At 43.8% G+C, this 25,745-nt stretch overlaps 1 protein-coding gene across 2 annotated transcripts; it reads left to right on the top strand.

Moving 5' to 3' along the window:
• The first annotated feature begins 210 nt into the window (after window positions 1–210).
• LOC132393912 (uncharacterized) lies at window positions 211–25,057 on the top strand. Of its 2 annotated transcripts, none has more exons than XM_059969344.1 (8): window positions 211–328; window positions 1,424–1,576; window positions 4,297–4,527; window positions 5,672–5,824; window positions 8,372–8,605; window positions 9,753–9,905; window positions 11,665–11,898; window positions 24,774–25,057. In XM_059969344.1, the coding sequence occupies exons 1-8, from the start codon at window positions 310–312 to the stop codon at window positions 24,776–24,778; spliced, it is 1,182 nt and encodes a 393-aa protein (XP_059825327.1). In that variant the 5' UTR covers window positions 211–309; the 3' UTR covers window positions 24,779–25,057. The 2 variants fall into 2 exon arrangements, with proteins under 2 accessions (XP_059825327.1, XP_059825335.1); XM_059969352.1 differs by lacking the exon at window positions 211–328 and adding an exon at window positions 741–768.
• Window positions 25,058–25,745: the final 688 nt, after the last annotated feature.

Genomic DNA, 25,745 nt, shown 5'->3' with positions numbered 1-25,745 from the left:
GAGTTTAAAATAGAGAGGTTTTGTCGCAATGACATCATCTAGAACAGCGCCGACAGTTCTGGCGCCCTGAGCAACAGGAACATTGGAGACAGTGTAAAGGAGATTCACCAGGCTAATTCCTGACATGAGAGGGCTGTCCCACAGACAGACAGTAAATAGGTTGTGATTGGACTTCCAAAGAATGAGAGGTAAACTTATCCTCCCTGGCCACTCACAATCCGGCAGCGTGATGAGTGGCTCCCGCTGGGTCCAATGGTATCGTAGTACGGAGCGAAGTCGTTTGGAGAACACGGAAACAACAAGAGGAAAATGGCGAATCAGTGGAACGGTGGGTACCGGGATGAGGAATGAGGGAAGGGAGGGGAGTGAAAGGGAGAGGTGAGGTATGTCATATCCTCTTATATGGGACCCTTTCTGCTCCAACACCTCTCCCTGTTTTTGTCCAGGAATGGGCAGGGGGAGAGGTTTATAGGTCTGCAGGCAAGTGGGTGGGGTGTGGGAGGTGGATCCACTCCCAGATCTGTGGGCATCGGTCCCTCCAATCTCTGGACTCCACGCTGCAATTCCTGCCGTCAGATGCCCCAGTGAAGCTTCACGGGGATGCTTCCTGTGGGAAGATCACAATCAACCTGTTGAGTCGGGATCTCTCGTTCCCGGAACACGGTCTATTGACCCATGACAGTTGGCGCCCATCACCGAGCGCAGAGGAACGTCAAATCAACCCCACTCCCTTCCGTGAATCAGAATCAGGTTTAATGTTACCGGCATGTGACGTGAATATTGTTTACTTCACGGCGGCAGTGCAATGAAATATATGATAAATATCGAGAAAGAACTGAAATATATATATATGTATATAAATACCCTAACCACATATATAAAGTAATCGGGGAGCGTGGTCGGCCCCGCCCCTGCATTTCGAATCACCAGCACTGTTTATTGTTGTTGGGTTAAAATGCTTTTGTGGGATTATGATGGAAAGTTCCAATTCATTTATTGTTACATCTTAGCTTGGGTTATAAAGTTATTCCCTTGTGTATTTGTGGGTCGCCCTGACTGTAACCGGGGTGTGTGATGGTCACCTGGGGGAGGTGAATTTAAAAAGATTAAAAGGCAGTGAGATGTGTTGGATAATATGGCCAGTACCCATGATGGAGCAGACTAATTTTACAGGTTTCCGCAAATTACATTGTTCTTGTACACCAGACGGTGATGCAGCCACTCAGAATGCTCTCAAGGATACATTTGTAGAGGTTTTCGCGTGTTTTACTTGACATCCAAATCTCCTCAAACTCCGAATGAAATATAGCCACTGTCTTGCCTTCTTTATAGCCGCATCGATAAGATACAAAATAAGAATCACCCTGAGTGAAATGTGCTGGTGTGAGGCAGACTGAGTGAGCACAGGTTCTGTGTTTTACAGTGCAGTGTTACGGTCGAGGAGACATCCATGAGAAGATTGTGAAGGAGCTGGACATCGCCCAACGTGAGGGGCAAGGAATTCCCTGCCTTCTGTTTGTTTATGAAGTGTCTTGTCAAGATGAGGATCTTCGAAATGCCCTCCAGTGGGTCACAGGTCGATACTCTCATTCTCTGTCTCTCTCTGACTTGTGACATTTCTCATTGGTGACTGTGCTGACTTTTCCCTCTTCTCTCCCATCATTCAATAATTGTGGAGCATAAAACAATCTGCTGGAGGAGCTCAGTGGTTCAGGCAGCATCTGTGGAGGTGAAGGGATGGTCGATGTTTCACATGGAAATCCTGCATCAGGATTGTGAAATGTCAGCATCCCTCCATCTGCACAGACCCTGCCTGACCCACTGTGTCCAGAATCACATTTATTAACAATGATATAAGGAGTGAAATGTATCAGCAGTACAGTATGAAACATAAATACTGTCAGAAATATGAAAACGATAAATAAATAGTGTAACAAGAGAGTGAAATAGTGAAGTAGTGCTCAAGGTCTCATCAACAGTTCACAAATCTGATGGCAGAGATGAAGAAGAATCAGACTGAGTCCTTAGTCCACTCCCCGGAGCACCCCGAGTGGGCCCAAGCCTCCTCACATGAGTCACCTCAGTTCATCATGTTAATGGGGTAAAAGTCCTGCAAAACTCAGAGACGAAAGGTGTCAGTAGGAATGTTTTTAGTCACATTTCCTAACACCTGAACTACCAGTAAACGGCTGCACAACTTCAGGAGAGCCATCTTAAACTGGACAGTCAGACAGAATCAAAAACAAGTGAAAATCTGCAGATGCTGGAAATCCGAGCAACAGACACAAAATGCTGGAGGAACTCAGCAGGCCAGGCAGCATCCGTGGAAAAATGTACAGTCAACGTTTTGGGCCAAAACACTTCAGCAGGACTGGAGAGCAAAAGATGAGGAGTAGATTTAAAAGCTGGGAGAGGGGAGAGAGGTGAAACCAGGAGGGGCGGGATGAAGTAAAGAGCTGGGAAGTTGATTGGTGAAAGAGATACTGAGCTGGAGAAGGGAGCGTTTGATAGGAGAGAACAGAAGACCATGGAAGAAAAAAAAGAGGGGAAGAGCACCAGGGGGAGGCAATGAGCAGACAAGGAGATAAGGTGAGAGAGGGAATGGTGGGGGGGGGGGGGGGGATGTGGGCAAGCAGGGGTTCATTTCCAGAATTTAGGGAATCAACCTTCATACCATCAGATTGGAGGCCACCCAGATGGAATACAAGGTGCTGTTCCTCCAACCTGAGTGTATTCTCATCGTGACTGTAGAGGAGGCCATGGATGGACAGACTGGAATGACAATGGGAACTGGAATTAAATGGGTGGCCAGTGGGAGATCCTGCTTCTTCCGGTGGATTGTGTGCAGGTGCTTGGAGAAATGGTCTCCCAATTTATGCTTAGTCTTAGCAATTATACAGGAGGCCATACCGGGAGCAGCAGATATAGTATCTGACCCGAACAGACTCACAGATGAAGTGTCACCCCACCTGGAAGGAATATTTGGAGCCCTGAATAGTGGTGAGGAAGAGGTGTAGCTGTAGCACTTGTTCCACTTGCAAGGATAAGTGCCAGGAGGGACATCAGTGGGGAGGGATAAATAGATCTCATATGAAGCGATATCTGCAGAAAGCAGAAATTGGGGGAGGGTAAGATGTGTTTGGTGTTGCGATCCTGTTAGAGATGGCAGAAATTTCAGGGAATTATGTGCTGGACGTGGAGGCTGATAGGGTGGTATGTGAGGACAAGAGGAACCCTAGACCAGGTAGCTGTGAAAGTCCATGGGTTTAAAATAGACATCAGTAGATAAGCTGTCTCCAGATAGAGTGAAATCGAGAAAGGGGAGGGAGGTGTCAGAAATGGACCAGGTAAATTTGAGGTCAGGGTGGAAATTGGAGGCAAATTTGATGAAGTCATCAATGTAGCGTAGATGCACCTCTGTTGATTGTCAGTCACAATGCTGTTCACAGTACATATGTAGGCATTTACTGGTTTTTGGTGACAGATGGAATCTCCTCAATCCCCAAATGAAATGTAGCCGCTGATGTGGCTTCTTCATAACTCCATCAAAATATCGGGCCCAGGCTAAACCTAATGAAACATTGACAGCCGGGTACTTAAAAATGCTCCCCCTATACACAACTGAGCCCTTGATGAGGACGAGTGTGTGTTTCCCTGATTTCCTCTTCCCCAAGTCCACAATCAATTCCTTGCTCTTACTGACATAGAATGCAAGGTTGTTGCTATGACACCACTCAACCAGCTGATCTCTCACTCCTGTACGTTGCCTCAGAATCATCTGAGTGTCATCAACAGAATTATAGATGGTGTTTGAGGTTTACCTAGCTACACAATCATGGGTTTATGGAGAGTAGAGCAGCGGGCTAAGCACACATCCTTAAGGTGCTCCGGTGTTGATTGTCAGTGAGGAAGAGATGTTATTATCGATCCACACTGACTGTCGTCTCCCGATGAGGGAGACTCAGAGGTCCAGGTTTTCATTCTTCCTGATCAGTGGGGTCTGATAATGTTGAACGCTGAGCTGTCATTAATAAGCAGCAGCATGATGTAGGTATTGCTGTTGTCCAGGTGACCCAAGGTCAAGTGGAGAGCCAGTAAGGTTGCTTCCACCCTAGACCTATTGTGGTGATAGGCAAATACAGCAGGTCCAGGTTATTGCTCAGACAGGAGTTAATTCTGGCCACGACCAACCTCTCAAAGCACTTCATACAGTAGCTGTGAGTACCACTGGGTCATAGTTGTCGATGCAGAGACAGGTAACCCCTTTTGAATGAAATCTGTGTAATTCCACCACAGAGAAACAAGGGGTGAAAAGAGAAGACATCAGAGTTGTGATCCTGCTGGAAAAGTGTTGGGATAAAGTGTATAATCCGGAGGAAGTTGCTCACCAGGGAATGTTTGATGCCAACACTGTTGTTGTACAAATTCTTTGGAAGTCGAGGTGGAATTCACCTGCTAAAGTTCAGGAGAGTCCCAGCAACAAGGAGGCGAAGGACAAATTGAAAAGGATCATCAACAAGTGTCACAGTGAGTAAAGGTTTAAACACAGATGTTTTTGCACTTGTTTATGGGACTACGAGCAGGAGGATGGATGGGGTGTGGGAGGTGGATCTATTCCCAGTTCTGAACTGTACACTGTGCAATACTTGCCCTCAGACACCCCATTTGGAGCATCACAGAGATGTTTCCTGTTAATCACAATTAACCTGTTGAGTCGGGATCTCTCGTTCCCAGGACACGCTCTATTGACCCATGAAAGTTGGCGCCCACCTCCGAGCTCAGAGGAACGTTAAATCAACCCCATTCCCTTCTGTTAATCAGAATCAGGTTTAATGTTACCGGCATGTGACGTGAAAATTGTTAACTTCACGGCAGCAGTGCAATGAAATATATGATAAATGTCGAGGGGAAAAATACAATTTTATATATATATAAATACCTTAACCACATATATAAAGTAATTGGGGGAGCGTGGTCGGCCCCTGCCCCTGCATTTCGAATCACCAGCACTGTTTATTGTTCCTGGGTTAAAATGTTTTTGTGGGATTATGGTAGGAAGTTCCAGTTCATTTATTGTTACATTTTAGCTTGGATTATACAGTTATTCGCTTGTTTATTTGTGGGTCGCCCTGACTGTAACCGGGGTCTGTGATGGTCACCTCCCCCGTCTGTGTGAGATTGTTTGGGTTCACTCTCCGGGTCATGGTACCCAGTCTGTTTCATGTCTATCACAATAAAATGGTTGTTGAGGTTAATCAGCTTTCTCGTCTGTCATTATGGACCAAATGCTCAATATAGGTAAGTTAAAATAAGTATTGAAAAAAAAAAGAAATTACAAAGCAGTGTGATGTCTTGGATAAAATGGCCAGTACCCTTGATAGAGCAGACTAATTTTACAGGTTTCTGCAAATTACTTTGTTCTTGTGCAGTGGCCACCCCACCCCACACCAGAGTGTGATGCAGCAACTCAGAATGCTCCTGAGGGTACATTTGTAGAGGTTTACGAGTGTTTTATTTGACAACCAAATCTCCTCAAACTCTGAACGAAATATAGCCACCGTCTTGCCTTCTTCATAGCTGCATCGATAAGTTATAAAATGAGAATCACCCTGAGTGAAATGTACACATGGTGTGAGACAGGCTGAGTGAGCACAGGTTCTGTGTTTTACAGTGCAGTGTTACGGTCGAGGAGACGTCCATGAGAAGATTGTGGAGGAACTGCACATTTCCCCATGTGAAGGGCCAGGAGTTCCCTGTCTTCTGTTTGTTTATGAAGTGTCTTGTCAAGATGAGGATCTTCGAAATGCCCTCCAGTGGGTCACAGGTCGATACTCTCATTCTCTGTTGCTCTCTCTGACTTGTGACATTTCTCAATGGTGACTGTGCTGACTTTTCCCTCTTCTTTTCCGTCACTCAATAATTGTGAAGCATAAAACAATCTGCTGGAGGACGTCAGTGGGTCAGGCAGCATCTGTGGAGGTGAAGGGATGGTCGATGTTTCATGTGGAAATCCTGCATCAGGATTGTGAAATGTCACCATCCCTCCATCTGCACAGATCCTGCCTGACACACTGTGTCCAGAATCAGGTTTATTATCACTGACATAAGGAGTGAAATGTGTTGTTTAGTAGCAGCAGCACAGTATAAAACATAAATACCATCAGAAAAATGAAAACAATAAATAAATAGTGTAAAACAAAGAGTGAAATAGTGAGGAAGTGTTCATGGTCTCATGGACTGTTCACAAATCTTGTGGCAGAGATGACGTTGAATAGAATTCAGTATCGCATTCTGAATCAGACTGAGTGCTTAGTCCACTCCCCGGAGCACCCCGAGTGGGCCCAAGCCTCCTCACAGTTCATCATGTTAACAGGTTATAAATCCTGCAAAGGTCACAGAGACAAAAGGTGTCAGTAGGCAAACACGAAGAAATCTGCAGATGCTGGAAATCCAAGCAACACACACAAAATGCTGGTGGAACACAGCAGGCCAGTCAGCATCTATAGTGAGAAGCACTGTTGATGTTTCAGGCCGAGACCCTTTGTCAGGACTAATTGAAAGGAAAAATAGTAAGAAATTTGAAAGTAAGAGGGGGAGGGGAAAATGCAAAATGACAGGAGAAGACTGGAGGGGTTGGGGTGAAGATGAGAGCCGGAAAGGTGACTGGGAAAAGGGATACAGAGCTGGAGAAGGGAAACGATCATGGGATGGGAGGCCTAGGGAGAAAGAAAGGGGGAGGGGAGCACCAGAGGGAGATGGAGAACAAGCAGAGTGATGCGAAGAAAGAGAGAAAAAAACGAGGGGTGAGAAAACTAAATATATCAGGGATGGGGTAAGGAAGGGAGGAGGGGCATTAACGGAAATTAGAGAAGTCAATGTTCATGCCATCAGGTTGGAGGCTACCCAGCCGATACATATGGAGTTGAATATGGAGCAATCCCTGCAGAAAGCTGAAGTTGGGGGAGGGAAAGATGTGTTTGGTGGTGGGATCCCGTTAGAGATGGCAGAAATTTCAGAAGATTGTGTGCTGGACGTGGAGGCTGATAGGGTGGTATGTGAGGACAAGAGGAACCCTATCCCTGGTAGGGTGGCTGGAGGATGGGGTAAGTGCAGACGTGCATGAAATGGGAGAGATCGGTTGAGGGCAGTATTGATAGTGGTGGAAAAAAAGCCCCGTTCTTTGAAAAACGAGGACATCTCCTTCGTTCTGGAATGAAAAGCCTCATTCTGAGAGCAGATGCTGTGGAGATGGAGGAATCGAGAGAAGGGCATGGTTGTTTTACAGGTAACGGTGTGGGAAGAGGTATAGTCTAGGTAGTTGTGAAAGTCCGTGTGTTTAAAATAGACATCAGTAGATAAGCTGTCTCCAGAGAGAGTGAAATCAAGAAAGGGGAGGGAGGTGTCAGAAATGGACCAGGTAAATTTGAGGTCAGGGTGGAAATTGGAGGCAAATTTGATGAAGTCATCAATGTAGCGTAGCTGCACCTCTGTTGATTGTCAGTCACAATGCTGTTCACAGTACATATGTAGGCATTTACTGGTTTTTGGTGACAGATGGAATCTCCTCAATCCCCAAATGAAATGTAGCCGCTGATGTGGCTTCTTCATAACTCCATCAAAATATCGGGCCCAGGCTAAACCTAATGAAACATTGACAGCCGGGTACTTAAAAATGCTCCCCCTATACACAACTGAGCCCTTGATGAGGACGAGTGTGTGTTTCCCTGATTTCCTCTTCCCTAAGTCCACAATCAATTCCTTGCTCTAACTGACATAGAATGCAAGGTTGTTGCTATGACACCACTCAACCAGCTGATCTCTCACTCCTGTACGTTGCCTCAGAATCATCTGAGTGTCATCAACAGAATTATAGATGGTGTTTGAGGTTTACCTAGCTACACAATCATGGGTTTATGGAGAGTAGAGCAGCGGGCTAAGCACACATCCCTGAGGTGCTCCGGTGTTGATTGTCAGTGAGGAAGAGATGTTATTATCGATCCACACTGACTGTCGTCTCCTGATGAGGGAGACTCAGAGGTCCAGGTTTTCATTCTTCCGGATCAGTGCTGAGGGTCTGATAATGTTGAATGCTGAGCTGTAATCAATGAACAGCAGCCTGATGTAGGTATTGCTGTTGTCCACGTGATCCAAGGTCAAGTGGAGAACCAGTGAGATTGCATCCACTCTAGACCTATTGTGGTGATAGGCAAATACAGCAGGTCCAGGTTATTGCTTGGACAAGAGTTAATTCTGGCCATGACCAACCTTTCAAAGCATTTCATCACAGTAGCTGTGAGTACCACTGGGTGATAATTGTCGATGCAGAGATAAGTAAACCCTGGTAAATGAAATCTGTGTAATTCCACCACAGAGAAACAAGGGGTGAAAAGAGAAGACATCAGTGTTGTGATCCTGCTGGAAAAGTGTTGGAATAAAGTGTATAATCTGAAGGAAGTTGCTCACCAGGGAATGTTTGATGCCAACACTGTTGTTGTGCGAATTCTCTGGGAGCAGCTGCAGTGGAATTCACCTGTTAAGATTCAGGAGAGTCCCAGCAACAAGGAGGCGATGGACAAAGTGAAAAGGAGCATCAACAAGTGTCAGGGTGAGTAAAGGTTTCAACACAGACGTGTTTGCACTTGTTTATGGGACTGCGAGCAGAGGGTGGGTGGGGTGTGGGAGATGGATCTACTCCCAGTTCTGAACTGTACAATGTGCAATACTTGCCCTCAGACACCCCATTTGGAGCATCACAGAGATGTGTCCCGTGGGGAGATAACAGTTAATCTGTTGAATCATGATCTCTCATTCCCGGAACATGGTCTATTGACCCACGACAGTTGGCGCCCACCTCCGAGCTCAGAGGAACGTTAAATCAACCCCATTCCCTTCTGTTAATCAGAATCAGGTTTAGTGTTACCAACATGTGACATGAAAATTGTTAACTTCATGGTGGTAGTGCAATGAAATATATGATAAATATCGAGGGGAAAAATACAATTTTATATATATATAAATACCTTAACCACATATATAAAGTAATTGGGGGAGCGTGGTCGGCCCCTGCCCCTGCATTTCGAATCACCAGCACTGTTTATTGTTCCTGGGTTAAAATGTTTTTGTGGGATTATGGTAGGAAGTTCCAGTTCATTTATTGTTACATTTTAGCTTGGATTATACAGTTATTCGCTTGTTTATTTGTGGGTCGCCCTGACTGTAACCGGGGTCTGTGATGGTCACCTCCCCCGTCTGTGTGAGATTGTTTGGGTTCACTCTCCGGGTCATGGTACCCAGTCTGTTTCATGTCTATCACAATAAAATGGTTGTTGAGGTTAATCAGCTTTCTCGTCTGTCATTATGGACCAAATGCTCAATATAGGTAAGTTAAAATAAGTATTGAAAAAAAAAAGAAATTACAAAGCAGTGTGATGTCTTGGATAAAATGGCCAGTACCCTTGATAGAGCAGACTAATTTTACAGGTTTCTGCAAATTACTTTGTTCTTGTGCAGTGGCCACCCCACCCCACACCAGAGTGTGATGCAGCAACTCAGAATGCTCCTGAGGGTACATTTGTAGAGGTTTACGAGTGTTTTATTTGACAACCAAATCTCCTCAAACTCTGAACGAAATATAGCCACCGTCTTGCCTTCTTCATAGCTGCATCGATAAGTTATAAAATGAGAATCACCCTGAGTGAAATGTACACATGGTGTGAGACAGGCTGAGTGAGCACAGGTTCTGTGTTTTACAGTGCAGTGTTACGGTCGAGGAGACGTCCATGAGAAGATTGTGGAGGAACTGCACATTTCCCCATGTGAAGGGCCAGGAGTTCCCTGTCTTCTGTTTGTTTATGAAGTGTCTTGTCAAGATGAGGATCTTCGAAATGCCCTCCAGTGGGTCACAGGTCGATACTCTTGTTCTCTGTTGCTCTCTCTGACTTGTGACATTTCTCAATGGTGACTGTGCTGACTTTTCCCTCTTCTTTTCCGTCACTCAATAATTGTGAAGCATAAAACAATCTGCTGGAGGACGTCAGTGGGTCAGGCAGCATCTGTGGAGGTGAAGGGATGGTCAATGTTTCATATGGAAATCCTGCATCAGGATTGTGAAATGTCACCATCCCTCCATCTGCACAGACCCTGCCTGACCCACTGCATTCAGGATCAGGTTTTATAACACTGACATAAGGAGTGAAATGTGTTGATTTGTACCAGCAGTACAGTATAAAACATAAATCAGAAAAATGAAAACAATTTAAAAAGTAGTGTAAATAGAGACTGAAATAGTGAGGTAGGGTTCATGGTCTCATGAACTGTTCATAAATCTTGCAGCAGAGATGACGAAGAATAGAATTCAGAACAGCATTCTGAATCAGATTGAGTCCTAAGTCCGCTCCCCGGAGAAGCCGAAGTGGGCCCAAGCCTGCTCACATTAGCCATCTCAGTTCATCATGTTAACTGTGTAAAAATCCTGCAAAGGTCACAGAGACAAAAGGTGTCAGTACGCAAACACGAGGAAATCTGCAGATGCTGGAAATCCGAGCAACACACACAAAATGCTGGAGGAACTCAGCAGGACAGGCAGCATCTGTGGAAGAATGTACAGTCAACGTTTTGGGCCGAAATACTTCAGCAGGACTGGAGAGAAAAAGATGAGGAGTAGATTTAAAAGTTGGGGGAGGGGAGAGAGGTGAATCCAGGAAGGGTGGGATAAAGTAAAGAGCTGGAAAGTTGATTGGTGAAAGAGATACTGAACTGGAGAAGGGAGAGTTTGATAGGAGACAACAGAAGACCATGGAAGAAGAGGGGAAGAGCGCCAGGGAGAGGCAATGAGCAGGCAAGGAGATAAGGTGAGAGAAGGAAAAGGGGAGGGGGAATGGTGAAGGACGAGGTCCATTTCCAGAAATTCAAGGAATCGACGTAGCACTTGTTCCGCTTGCAAGGATAAGTGCCAGAAGGGAGATTAGTGGGGAGGGATAAATAGATGAGGGATTCGCATATGGAGCGATCCCTGCAGAAAACAGAAGTTGAGGGGTGGAAATATGTGTTTGGTGTGGGATCCCATTAGAGATTTCGGAAATTTCAGAGAATTGTGTGCTGGATGTGGAGGCTGGTAGGGTGGTATGTGAGGACAAGAGGAACCCTATCCCTGTTAGGGTGACTGGAGGATGTGGTAAGTGCAGATGTGTATGAAATAGGAAAGATCGGTTGAGGGCAGCATTGATGGTGGAGGAAGAAAAGCATCTTTCTTTGAAAAAGGAGGCCATCCCCTTCACTCTAGAGTGAAAAGCCTCATTGTGAGAGCAGATGCCACGGAGATGGAGGAATTGAGAGAAGGGGATGGTATTTTTACAACTAACAGTGTGGGAAGAGGTATAGTCCAGGTAGCTGTTATCAATAAACAGCAGCCTGGTGTAGGTATTGCTGTTGTCCAGGTGATCCAAGGACAAGTGGAGAGCCAGTGAGGCTGCATCCACGCTAGACCTATTGTGGTGATAGGCAAATATAGCAGGTCCATGTTATTGCTTGGACAGGAGTTAATTCTGGTCACAACTAACCTCTCAAAGCATTTCATCACATTTGCTGTGAGATCCACTGGGTGATAGTTGTTGATGCAGAGACAGGTAAACCCTGGTGAATGAAATCTCTGTAATTCCACCACAGAGAAACAAGGGGTGAAAAGAGAAGACATCAGTGTTGTGATCCTGCTGGAAAAGTGTTTGGATAAAGTGTATAAACCAGTGGAAGTTGCTCATCAGGGAATGTTTGATGCCAACACTGTCGTTTTGCGAATTCTCTGGGAGCAGCAGTGGTGGAATTCACCTGTTAAGATTCTGGACAGTCCCAGCAACAAGGAGGTGATGGACAAAGTGAAAAGATGCATCAGCAAGAGTCAGGGTGAGTAAAGGTTTCAACACAGATATTTTTGCCCTTGTTAATGTCAGTGTCTGATGTACAGAGGGTGACAATCTCCTTTCCCCCTGCTGACCTGCTGTTGGTCAGAGGTAACTCCACATCCACAGGGGACAATTCCTCATTCTGCTCTGAACTGGCCAGGAGGACCATTCAGTTCAGTAGCAAAGAGGGACACTCAGTGACTGTCATATCTCTCAGTGTGTTAAAGATAAAATTATGTTCTGGTTCCTCTTTACTGCCCTGGTGGTGAAACCGTCAAATACTATTTTTCCAGGTCAAATAAGTTTTCCAGAGAAGGTGGGACCTGTTCTGGTGGAACAATTTACATATGAACTAGAGGGGGACAAATATTCTTGCAGGTAGGCTTGCTGGAGAGGCTCCAGTGGATTTAAACTAGAGACAAGTGGGGAGAAGAAAAACAGTATAGGAACAGATATATGGGAAAAGGAAGAAAAAGGAGATAGTAAAATTGTAAGAAAGAGCATTGTAAGAAAGGTGGATGAGCTTAGAGCATGGATTGATACCTGAAAATATGATGTTGTAGCTATTAGTGAAACATGGTTGCAAGAGGTGTGTGATTGGCAACTAAATATTCCTGAATTTCGTTGCTTCAGGTGTGATAGAATCGGAGGGACAAGAGGGGGTGGTGTTGCATTGCTTGTCAGGGAAAATATTACAGCGGTGCTCTGGCAGGACAGATTGGAAGGCTCGTCTAGGGAGACTATTTGGGTGGAATTGAGGAATGGGAAGTTGTAGTTACTCTTATAGGGGTGTATTATACACCACCTAATGTGGAGAGAGACTTGGAGGAGCAAGTTTGTAAGGAGATAGCAGATATTTGTAGTAAGCACAAGGTTGGAGTTTGTAAAATGTGTGCAGGATAGATTTTTGCAGCATTACATAGAGGTACCAACAAGAGAAGGGGCAGCTTTGGATCTCCTGTTAGGGAATGAGATAGGTCAGCTGCCAGAGGTATGTGTTGGGGAGCACTTTGAGTCCAGTGATCACAATGCCATTAGTTTCAATATAATTATGGAGAAAGATAGGACTGAACCCAGGGTTGAGATTTTTGATTGGAGAAAGGCTAACTTTGAGGAGATGCAAAAGGATTTAGAAGGAGTGGATTGGGACAATTTGTTTTATGGGAAGGATGTAATAGAGGAATGGAGGTCATTTAAAGGTGAAATTTTGAGGGTGCAGAATCTTTATGTTCCTGTTAGGTTGAAAGGAAAGGTTAAAAGTTCAAGAGAGCCATGGTTTTCGAGTGATATTGGAAACGTGGTTCAGAAAAAGAAAGAGATCTGCAAGAAATACAGGCAGCATGGAATAAATGAGGTGCTCGAGGTATATAAAGAATGTAAAAAGAATCTTAAGAAAGAAATGAGAAAAGATAAAAGAAGATACAAGGTTGCTTTGGCAACTAAGGTGAAAATAAATCCAAAGAGTTTCTACAGTTATATTAATAGCAAAACAATAGTGAGCGGTAAAATTGTTCCCTTAGCGCAGGGGTTGGCAACGTTTACCACTGAAAGAGCCAATATGGACCCATTTCCCACAGAAAAGAAAACACTGGGAGCCACAAAACCCGTTTGACATTTAAAATGAAATAACACTGCATACAACGGGTTTTTTTGCCTTTATGCTATGTATAAACAAACTATAATGTGTTGCATTTATGAAATCGATGAACTCCTGCAGAGAAAACTAAATTACATTTCTGCATGCAACAAAAACATTTTGAACTCCGAAAAAAGACGTTGGGTTGAAGGTTACTCCATAGTTAGCCTACCTTGGATCGAAGAATTAAAAGAAAGCGCGCACTGGCGGGTGTCAGGCATCGGCAGTGGTGATGTATATTAATAGCGATAAAAAACACATTGTAGCGGTGTAGTGCTACACGCAGCGCGAAAATAAAGACACTGCAGTCAAAGGTAACTTTATTCGAACTAAACAGCCTTGATTTAAAGCCTCCCTCAACCCGTCCCCGTGGGCGCGGATGCTCCAAAACACACGTACTCACAAACCCCCGTAGGCTATCTCCCTTAGCTGGAACGGTGGCTAATTGTGAGCCGGTTCGGATGTGCCAGGAAATGGGGTCTCCACAACGTTTTTAGATTGTACAAGATCACCATAATCTTCAAATTTTGAATTACATTTCAAAACTAACAAACCACGGGGAGCCGCAGCACAGAGATCAAAGAGTCGCATGCGGCTCCGGAGCCATGGGTTGCCGACCCGTGCCTTAGTGAATCAGAGTGGACAGCGATGTGTGGAGCCAAAAGAGACTGGGAAGATTTTGAACAATATTTTTTCTTCGGTATTCACTCAGGAGAAGGATATTGAATTGTGTAAGGTAAGGGAAACAAGTAGGGAAGTTATGGAAACTATGATGATTAAATAAGAGGAAGTCCTAGCGCTTTTAAGGAATATAAAAGAGGATAAGTCTCCGGGTCCTGACCGGGTATTCCCTAGGACCTTGAGGGAAGTTAGTGTAGAAACAGCAGTGACTCTGATGGAAATATTTCAGATGTCATTAGAAACGGGGATGGTGCCAGAGGATTGGCAAATGGCTCATGTGGTTCCATTGTTTAAAAAGGGTTCTATGAGTAAACCTAGCAATTATCGGCCTGTCAGTTTGATGTCAGTGGTGGGTAGATTAATGGAAAGTATTCTTAGAGATTGTATATATAATTATCTGGATAGGCAGGGTCTCATTAGGAACAGTCAACATAGATTTGTGCGTGGAAGGTCATGTTTGACAAACCTTATTGAATTTTTTGAAGGGGTTACTAGGAAAGTTGACAAGGTTAAAGCAGTGGATGTTGTCTATATGGACTTCAGTAAGGCCCTTGACAAGGTTCCACATGGAAGGTTAATTAGGAGGGTTCAATGGTTAGGTATTAATATTGAAGTAATAACATGGATTCAATATTGGCTGGATGCAAGATGCCAGAGAGTAGTGGTGGATAGCTGTTCGTCAGGTTGGAGTCCGGTGACTAGTGGTGTGCCTCAGGGATCGGTACTGGGTCCAATGTTGTTTGGCATATACATTAATAATCTGGATGAAGCGGTGGTAAAATGCAGATGATACTAAGATAGGTGGTGTTGAGGTTAATGAAGTAGGTTTTCAAAGCTGGCAGAGAGATTTAGGCCAGTTAGAAGAGTCGGTTGAAAGATGGCAGATGGAGTTTAATGCTGATAAGTGTGAGGTGCTACATTTTGGTAGGACTAATCAAAATAGAACATCATGGTAAATGGTGGGGCATTGAGGAATGTAGTAGAACAGAGTGGTCTAGTAATAATGGTGCATAGTTCCCTGAAGGTGGAATGTCATGTGGATAGGGTGGTGAAGAAATCTTTTGGTATGCTGGCCTTTATAAATCAGAGCATTGAGTCTAGGAGTTGGGATGTAATGTTAAAATTGTACAAGGCATTGGTAAGACCAATTTTGGAGTATTGTGTACAGTCAGGTCACCAAATTATAGGAAAGATGTCAACAAAATAGTGAGAGTACAGAGAAGATTTACTAGAATGTTACCTGGGTTTCAGCACCTAAGTTACAGAGAAAGGTTGAACAAGATAGGTCTTTATTCTTTGGAGTGTAGAAGGTTGAGGGGGTGACTTGATAGAGGTATTTAAAATGATGAGGAGGATAAGCAGGGTTGATGTGGTTAGGCTTTTTCCATTGAGAGTAGGGGAGATTCAAACAAAAGGACATGAGGTGAGAGTTAGGAGGCAAAGGTTTAGGGGTAACACGAGGGGGAACTTCTTTACTCAGAGAGTGGTAGCTGTGTGGAACGAGCTTCCAATAGAAGTGGTAGAGGCAGGTTCAATATTGTCCTTTAAAGTATAATTGGATAGGTAAATGGAAAGGAAAGGGATAGAGAGTTATGGGCTGAGTGCAGGTCAGTGAGACTAGGTGAGTGTAAGCGTTCGGCATGGACTAGAAGGGCTGAGATGTTCTGTTTCCGTGCTGTAATTGTTATATAGTTATATTTTCCATTTGGGCCTGGATATCGAGTCTATCCAATAAGTTTTACTGGTCACATATTCAGAATGGATTCCAGCATTTTCCTGAGAGCTGGAATGATGCAGATTAGCCAGTTTCCACTTTCCTTCTCTGTATTGAACAGTTAGGAATGGAGATCCCTGTCTTGGGACAAAGATCATTGAGCACTGAGTTGAGAAATATTTCTGAAGTCTTGGATCTCTGCTCTGGGAAGGTGCACTTTCTAGGGATATCCAATAGGAAATCAGTGGAAAGGGTATCAAAGGTCTGTGGACTGGATGGGAAGGTGGAGCTGAGGTTGATGATAATTCAGTGGGGCAGGGAGGTGCAAGAGAATATGAGCCCTCTCCTGTTTCTATTTTCCTGGTTCCAATATTCCAAACCTGTGATATAAAGACAGGCAAAGCATCGTTGTTGTTCATTGACTCTGAACCTGTTCATTCAGCCTGAGTTATGAACCAAGATCAGTCTGTCCTTCCCCAGCACATTTCTGTTACCCATCCAATGGAATTCCCATTTCTCCACAGTAATTATCACCTGCTGAGGAAAGGGTTATTAAAGAGATCTGCTGACTGGGTTGGGGAGGTAGAGGTTAGTATGATTTTAGTGGTAGAATCCCTTTGGAGATGGTGGACATTGCAGGGGATAGTGTGTGGGATGTAAAAGCTGATGGTGTGTTAGGGAAGGACAAAGAGATTTTTATCACTGTTATGATGGTGGGAAGATGGGTTGAGATCTGATGTTCTGGAAATGGCGGAGATGCGACTGAGGGCAGCGTCGATAGTAAAGGGAGAGAAACCCCATCCTTTGAAGAAGGAGGACATCTCTGATATCCTGGAAAGCAAAGCCACACCCTAGGAATAGATGTGGTGGAGGCCAAGGAACTGAGAAAATGGGACAACATTTTTACATGAGGTGGATAGGGAGAGGGATAGTTGAGGTAACCGTGGGAATCAGTAGGTTTATAAAAGATGTTGGTTGACAGTTGGTCTCCAGACATGTAGACAGTGAGATCGAGAAAAAGGAGGAAGGAGTCAGAATGGGCCGAGTGAAATTAATGACAGATTGCAAGTTAGAGGCAAAGTTGATGACATTGACGAGTTCAGCATGGGTGCAGGAAGCAGCACCAATGCAGTCAACAATGTAGTGGAGAAAGAGTTGGGGAGTATTCCTGGGGAAGGCTTGTTGCATGGACTGTTCTACATAATCATTGAAGAGGCAGGCATGGCTAACACCCCTATGAGACCCATGGCTATCCCTCTAGTCTGGAAAAAGTGAGAGGAGGTGAAGGAAAATTGTTGAGGGTGAGGACCAGTCCTGCCAGATGGAGGTTGGAGCAGGGTGGTGGTGAAATGGAATCGATTGATTGTTTTGTTAAGAAAGAATTGGAGAGTTCTAACGCCTTCTTGATAGGGGATAGAAGTGACCAACCATGGTGAAGGTGAAGATCCTCCTGTCTGTCAATACTGTTAAGGGTCCTGGCATTAACTATGTACTGTCTCTTTATATTTGACCTGCCAAAGGGTATCAGCTCAGAACTGCCTGGATCAGACTCTCCTTGCCATTTCTCCACCCATATCTGGAACTGACAATCTCTACACTATCAACACCAACAATCTTCGTATCCTCTGCGATCTTACTGATTCATAAAAGGCACAGGTCCCAGTATAGACCAGTACAACACCACTAGTCACAGACCTCCAGCCAGCAAAAGTCCCATTGACCACCACCCTCTCATTCATAGCCAAACCAATTGTGAATCCAAACAGTCAAGTCACTATGGATCCTATGCATTCTAATGGGGCAGTGGTGGCCCATTCAAGAGGGTCAGGTTGCATCTTTACTGCAGGGCAAGCAATGTTCTGGACAGGATGGTCACCAGAACTATTCGGGAGGGTTTCAACTAGTTTGGTGGGACGGGAACCAGTCCCTTGGATAAGAGAGTGGAGGGATTGAGAGGAAAGTATATGTCATGACCAGTAACAGGCAGGGGCAAAATAATTGAAGCAATGGAAGGCACGTGTTGAAGTGTGTTTATTTTAATACTGGGAGTATTATGGGTAAGGGTGATGAACTGATAGAACAGACAGATAAATATATGGAACTGTGATGTTGTGGTCACCACAAAGACTTGATTGTGAGGGGGACTGGACTGGATGTTTAATATTACAGGATTCAGTGGGTTAGAACAGATAGTGTGTGAGGTAGAGTTGTTGGGGGGAGATGCAGGACTATTCAGAGACATTCAGGTTGTATTGAGAGCATCCTGAATAGCTGAATCACTGCCTGGTTCAGAAAGTGCACCATCTTGGATTGTAGTACCCTGCAGCGGACAGTGAGGTCAGCTGAGAAGATCATCGGGGTCTCTCTTCCTGCTATTACAGACATTTACATCACGCGTTCTATTTGCAATGCAAACAGCATTATGAAAGACCCCATGCACCCCTCATTCGAACCCTTCTCCCTCCTGCCATCTAGTAAATGGCCCCAAAGCATTCAGGCTCTCACGACCAGACTATGTAACAGATTCTTCCCCCAACCTATCAGACTCCTCAATATGCAGAGCCTAGACTGACACCAACCTACTGCCCTCTACTGTGCCCATTGTTTTTATTGTACTGCTATTATTTATTGTACTGCCTGCACTGTTTTGTGCACTTTATGCAGTCCTGTGTAGGTCTGTAGTCTAGTGTAGTTTTTGTGTTGTTTTATGTAGTTTCAGTGTAGTTCTTGTGCTGTTTCATGTAGCACCATGGTCCTGAAAAATATCTAATTTTTACTGTGTACAGTACCAGCAGTTATGCTCGAAATAACAATAAAAAGTGACTTGACTTGAGCAGCACTCAGAGGCAACATGGGGTGGGGGGGGGGGGGCTCGACCACTGAGTCTCTATGGGTAAAACTCAAAAATAAGAAGGGTGGAATCTCTCTGATGGGATTGTAGTGCAGACAACAACCCCCCCCCCCTCTCAATAGTCACTGGGACATTGAGGAATAGATCTGCAGGCTGATTAAGGAAAGTGAAAACAACGGGGACATTGATTGTGAGAGGGGACTGGACTGGATTTCAATTATTACAGGATTCAGTGGGTTAGAAAAGATAGCATGTGAGGTAGAGTCGTGGGGGGAGGAGTTGCATTACTAATCAAGGTCAATAACCCAGCTGCACTCAGAGGCAACAAAATGGGGGACTTGTCCACTGAATCTCTATGGGTAGAACTCAAAAATAAGAAGGGTGTTTACAGTACAATCCCATCCCTCTGATGGGATTGTACTGTAAACACCCCCCCCCCCCCCCAATAGTCACTGGGACATTGAGGAATAGATCTGCAGGCTGATTAAGGAAAGGTGTAAAAATCAATAGGATTGTTGTCATGGGGATCTTCAACTTACTTAATATAAACTGGAACCTTCTTAGTGGAAGAGGTTTAGATGGGGCAGAATTGGCATCCAAAAGAGTTTCTTAAGTCAACATGTAGATTGTCCAACAAGAGAAGGGGCTGAACTGGACCTGGTGTTGGGCAACGAGCCTGACCAGGTGACCAACCAGTCAACAGGTGAGCAGACAGGGAACAGTGACCAGATCTTTTTAGTTTGAAGATAGCTACAGATAAGGATACGTATGGACCTTGTGTGAGAGGGTTAAATTGGAGCAGGGCAAATTACCAGAGCATGAGGCTGGAACTAGTGAGAGTTAATTGGGAACAGCTGTTATTGGGCAAGTCCACATCTGACACACGGAGGGTGTTTAAAGACCAACAGCACAGTACTGGACAGGTATGTTCCACTCTGAAGGAAGGTCAAGGTAAGTGAACTTTGGATATTGAGAGAAGGGATGAATTTAGTCAAGAAGGTTAGGGAAAGGTATATGAAGCCGAGGAAGTGAGAATCAAACAAAGAACTGAAGAGAAGGATTAGGAAAGCAAGAGGGGCTCTTGGCAAGTAGGATTAAAGAGAATCCCAAGACATTCTATACAAGAGAATAAATATAGAGAGGGTTGGACTCTTCAAGGAGAAGGGGAGTGGACACTTGCCTGGATGTGGGTGAGGTCCTCCATGAGTAAACATAGAAACATAGAAAATAGGTGCAGAAGTAGGACATTTGGCCCTTCGAGCCTGCACCATCATTCAGTATGATCATGGCTGATCATCCAACTCAAAACCCTGTACCTGCTTTCTCTCCATACCACCGATCCCTTTAGCCACAAGGGCCATATCTAACTCCCTCTTAAGTATAGCCAACGAACTGGCCTCAACTGTTTCCTGTGGCAGAGAATTCCACAGATTCATCACTCTCTGTTTGAAGAAGTTTTTCCTCATCTCGGTCCTAAAAGGCTTCCCCTTTATCCTTAAACCGTGACCCCTCATTCTGGACTTCCCCAATATTGGGAACAATCTTCCTGCATCTAGCCTGTCCAATTCCTTTAGAATTTTATTCGTTTCAATAAGATCCCCCCTCAATCTTCTAAATTCCAGCGAGTATAAGCCTAGTCGATCCAGTCTTTCTTCATAAGAAATTCCTGCCATCCCAAGAATCAATCTGGTGAACCTTCTTTGTACTCCCTCTATGACAAGAATGTCTTTCCTCAGATTAGGGGACCAAAACTGCACACAATACCCCAGTTGTGGTCTCACCAAGGCCTTGTACAACTGCAGTAGGACCTTCCTGCTCCTGTGCTCAAATCCTCTTGCTATGAATGCCAACATACCATTTGCCTTTTTCACCACCTGCTGTACCTGCATGCCCACTTTCAATGACTGGTGTACAATGATGCCCAGGTCTCATTGCATCTCCCCTTTTCCTAATCGGCCACCATTCAGATAATAATCTGTTTTCCTGTTCTTGCAACTAAAGTGGATAATCTCACATTTAACCACATTAAATTGCATCTGCCATGAATTTGCCCACTCACCTAACCTATCCAAGTCACCCTGCAACCTCTTAGCATCCTCCTCACATCTAACACTGCCGCACAGCTTTGTGTCATCCGCAAACTTGGAGATTCTGCATTCAATTCCCTCATCTAGATCATTAATATATATTGTAAACAACTGGGGTCCCAGCACTGAGCCTTGCAGTACCCCACCAGTCACTGCCTGCCATTCTGAAAAGGTCCCGTTTATTCCCACTCTTTGCTTCCTGTCTGCCAACCAGTTCTCTATCCACATCAATACCATACCACCAATACCGTGTGCTTTAAGTTTGCACACTAATCTCCCGTGTGGGACCTTGTCAAAAACCTTTTGAAAATCCAAATATACCGCATCCACTGGTTCTCCCCTATTCACTCTACTAGTTACATCTTCAAAAAATTCTATAAGATTCGTTAGACATGATTTTCCTTTCACAAATCCATGCTGACTTTGTCCGATGATTTCACCACTTTCCAAACGTGCTGTTATCACATTTTTGACAACTGACTCTAGCATTTTCCTCACCACCGATGTCAAGCTAACCAGTCTATAATTCCCTGGTTTCTCTCTCCCTCCTTTTTTAAAAAGTGGGGTTACATTAGCCACCCTCCAATCCTCAGGAACTAATCCAGAATCTAAAGAGTTTTGAAAAATTATCACTAATGAATCCACTATTTCTTGGGCTACTTCCTTAAGCACTGGGATGCAGAGCATCTGGCCCTGGGGATTTATCTGCTTTAAATCCCTTCAATTTACCTAACACCACTTCCCTTCTAACATGTATTTCCCTCCATCTTACTAGACCCTCGGTCCCCTAGTATTTCCCAAAGATTATTTATATACTCCTTAGTGAAGACAGAACCGAAGTAGTTGTTCCACTGGTCTGCCATATCCTTGTTCCCCATGATCAATTCTCCTGTTTCTGACTGTAAGTGACCTACATTTGTCTTAACTAATCTTTTTCTTTTCACATATATATAAATGCTTTTACAGTCAGTTTTTATGTTCCCTGCCAGCTTTCTCTCATAATGTTTTTTCCCTTTCCTAATTAAGCCCTTTATCCTCCTTTGCTGGACTCTGAATTTCTCCCAGTCCTCAGGTATGCCACTTTTTCTGGCTAATTTATATGTTTCTTCTTTGGATTTGATACTATCCCTAATTTCCCTTGTCAGCCATGGGTGCACTACCTTCTCTGATTTATTATTTTGCCAAACTGAGATGAACACTTGTTGTACTTCATCCATGTGATCTTTAAATGTTTGCCATTGCATATCCACCACCGTCAACCCTTTAAGTATCATTTGCCTGTCTATCTTGCTAATTCAAGTCTCATATCTTCAAACTTACCCTTTAAGTTCAGAACCTTGCTTGCTGAATTAACTATGTCACTCTCCATGTTAATGAAGAATTCCACCATATTATGGTCACTCATACCCAAGGGGCCTTGCACAAGATTGCTAACTAACCCTTCCTCATTGCTCAATACCCAGCCTAGACTGACCTGGTCTCTGGTTGGATCCTCAACATGTTGGTTCAGAAAACCATCCTGCATATATTCCAAGAAATCCTCTTCCTCAGGACCCTTACCAATTTAGGTCACCCATTCTATATGTAGATTGAAATCACCCATTATAACTGCTGTTCCTTTATTACACGCATTTCTAATTTCCTGTTTAACACCATCCCGAGCCTCACTACTAATGTTAGGTGGCCTGTACACAACTCCCACCAGCATTTTCTGTCCCTTAGTGTTATGCACCTCTACCCATATCGATTCCACATCCTCCAGGCTAATGTCCTTCCTTTCTATTGCGTTAATCTCCTCTCTAACCAGCAGAGCTACCCCACCTCCTTTTCTTTCCTGTCTATCCCTCCTGAATATTGAATATCCCTAGATGTTGAGCTCCCATCCTTGGTCACCCTGGAGCCATGTCTCTGTGATCCCAACTATATCATATCCATTCATAACTTTCTGCACATTCAATTCATCCACCTTGTTATGAATTGACACACAAAGCCTTCAGGCTTGTTTTTACAACACTCTTAGCCCTTATACAATTATGCTGAAAAGTGGCCCTTTTTGCTTTTTGCACTGGATTTGCCTGCCTGCTACTTTTACTTTTCACTTTACTACTTTTTGCTTCTACCCTCATTTTACACCCCTCTGTCTCTCTGCACTTGTTCCCATCCCTCTAAGACATTAGTTTAAATCCTCCTGAATAGCAGTAGCAAACACTCCTCCTGGGACATTGGTTCCAGTCCAGCCCAAGTGCAGGCCATCCTGTTTGTACTGGTCCCACCTCCCCCAGAACTGTTTTACCCTCGACAACTTTCCTAGTAACTTCAAAAAATTCAATAAGACTTTTCAAACGTGACCTTTCACGCACAAATCCATGTTGACTGTTCCTAATCAGACCCTGTCTATCGAGGTAATTGTATATACCATCTCTAAGAATACTTTCCATTAACTTACCCACCACTGACATCAAACTTACAGGCCAATAATTGCTAGGTTTACTCTTAGAACCCTTTTTAAACAATGGAACAACGTGAGCAATACGCCAATCCTCCGGCACCATCCCCGTTTCTAATGACATTTGAAATATTTGTCAGAGCCCCTGCTATTTCTACTCTAACTTCCCTCAAGGTCCTAGGGAATATCCTTTCAGGACCCAGAGACTTATCCACTTTTATATTCCTTAAAAGCACCAGCACTTCCTCTTCTTTAATCATCATAGTTTCCATAACTTCCCTACTTGTTTCCCTTATGTTACACAATTCAATATCCTTCTCCTTAGTGAATACCGGAGAAAAGAAATTGTTCAAAATCTCCCCAGTCTCTTTTGGCTCCACACGTAGCTGTCCACTCTGATTCTTTAAGGGATCAATTTTATCCCTCACTATCATTTTGCTATTAATGTAACTGTAGAATCCCTTTGGATTTATTTTCACCTTACTTGCCAAAGCAACCTCGTACCTTGTTTAGCTTTTCTCATTTCGTTCTTAAGATTCTCTTTACATTCTTTATATACCTCGAGCACCTCCTTTACTCCATGCTGCCTAAATTTATTGTAGATATCTCTCTTTTTCCTAACCAAGTTTCCAATATCCCTTGAAAACCATGGCTCTCTCAAACTTTTAACCTTTCCTTTCAACCTAACAGGAAGATAAAGATTCTGTAACTTCAAATTTTCACCTTTAAGTGACCTCCATTTCTCTATTACAGACTTCCCATAAAACAAAATAAAAAATAAGACAAAGGAGCAGAATTCAGCCATTTGGCCCATCGAGTCTGTTCCGCTATTTTATCAAGAGCTGATCCATTCTCCCATTTAGTTCCACTCCCGGGCCTTCTCACCATAACCTTTGATGCCCTGGCTACTCAGATACCTATTAATCTCTGCCTTAAATACACAAATCACTGCCGTAAATATGCCTTCAAGAAAGGTAAGCTAAGCGTAACTTTCTGTTACTTTTTCAAGAAAGTTTGGCTGAAAATTCATTCTCTACTTAAAAGAGAACAGACAATTATTTTTGATTATTATATCTACTTACTGATCATGCTAACATACTGTGAGCTGTAGATATCATAATTTTATGCAGGGGTTTCTCTGAGACCTGAAAATTATTTCAAGCATTCCTCCAGGGCAAAAAGGTTGAGAAAGGCAGTAATAATCTGTAATCGGGAGGAGTGATATCAATACAGTGCTTTTAGAATAGAACCTCAGTAAGCCCGGAGTATTTCCATCATGGTGTGTGTGTCTTTGTTGTGGTGTGGAAAACAAAATAGCCAGTATGTGCACAGCAGGATCTCAAAGAACAGCAGAGAGATTAATGAGGAGTAATTGTGTTTCATCTACAGATTAAAGATGTATAATGTTTAATCCCTTTGAGTTTATAATTACAGTAACACTTGTCTCTCTCCTTCCTTCAGTTTAAGAAGTTGTCAGAATCTACTGGGATAGAAATGTGTTCCATGTTTGTGGTTTCGAATCAATGGAGTGGTCAGATCAAGACAAAATGCATTCATGCCCTGTACACTCTGAATAATATGGTCAGAAACATCGACAAGTTTCTCACAGTGAAGATGTAACGGTCAAACATGAGCTTGTATTGAAATTCTATTTCCCCACACGCAGTCTGATGTCTCCTCAGGAACTGATGTGTGCAAAATGTCATATTCATACTTGTTGCCTCAATAAACAGTCATTTCCAGGTGCCGAAGGGTTTCTCAACAAGAAGTGTATCTCAAGGTTTCCCCAACAATTCCCATGAAAGGGAAAAGCAGAATGCAGAGACAATTCAGCGGGTCACGCAGCCCTGGGGAGCCATATGATGATGATTTGGTTGAAACCCTACCAAATCCTGCATGGAGAATGCAGGGAAAAGTTTGCCACACAGAAACAATGTTCCAACTGTTGGGTTTCAGAGTAACCAAGCAGAATGAGATATTGCCAAGGCAGAAAACTAGAGACTGGTACTTGATGGTTGGCATCACAATGCTGACTCTGTTTTGTGCCATTATGACCCTTGGACAAAAATCCTTCTCACCCTTTTTACACAAAACCCTTTCATGTAGGCAGCTCAAATATATATCCTCATCCAAACTTTTCCAAAGAAACTATCCCAATTGTAACTGATCTGTCCACAGCCAAATTTCACCAATAGTAGCATCAATTGCCCCCATTAAAACTGTCAGATCCTTGCTGGAATGGGATAACTAGAAATGGACAGACTTGACACACATTTAGTGTTACAAAGTTCTAGTATGTCCTCGTCAGTTCTCCTTGCTCTTACTTTCATTGTCTTGGTGAATTAAGAGTGCTGGACGGTAGCATAATGGTTTGCAAAACACTGTGGCAGACCCAGTGACCCAGGATCAGTCCCACAGCTGTCTGGAAAGAGT

Source organism: Hypanus sabinus, chromosome 1, assembly GCF_030144855.1.
Source record: "Hypanus sabinus isolate sHypSab1 chromosome 1, sHypSab1.hap1, whole genome shotgun sequence".
NCBI lineage: Eukaryota > Metazoa > Chordata > Chondrichthyes > Myliobatiformes > Dasyatidae > Hypanus > Hypanus sabinus.
Note: the sequence above shows the minus strand (reverse complement) of the source record. Positions and strands in the feature narration are given on the sequence as shown.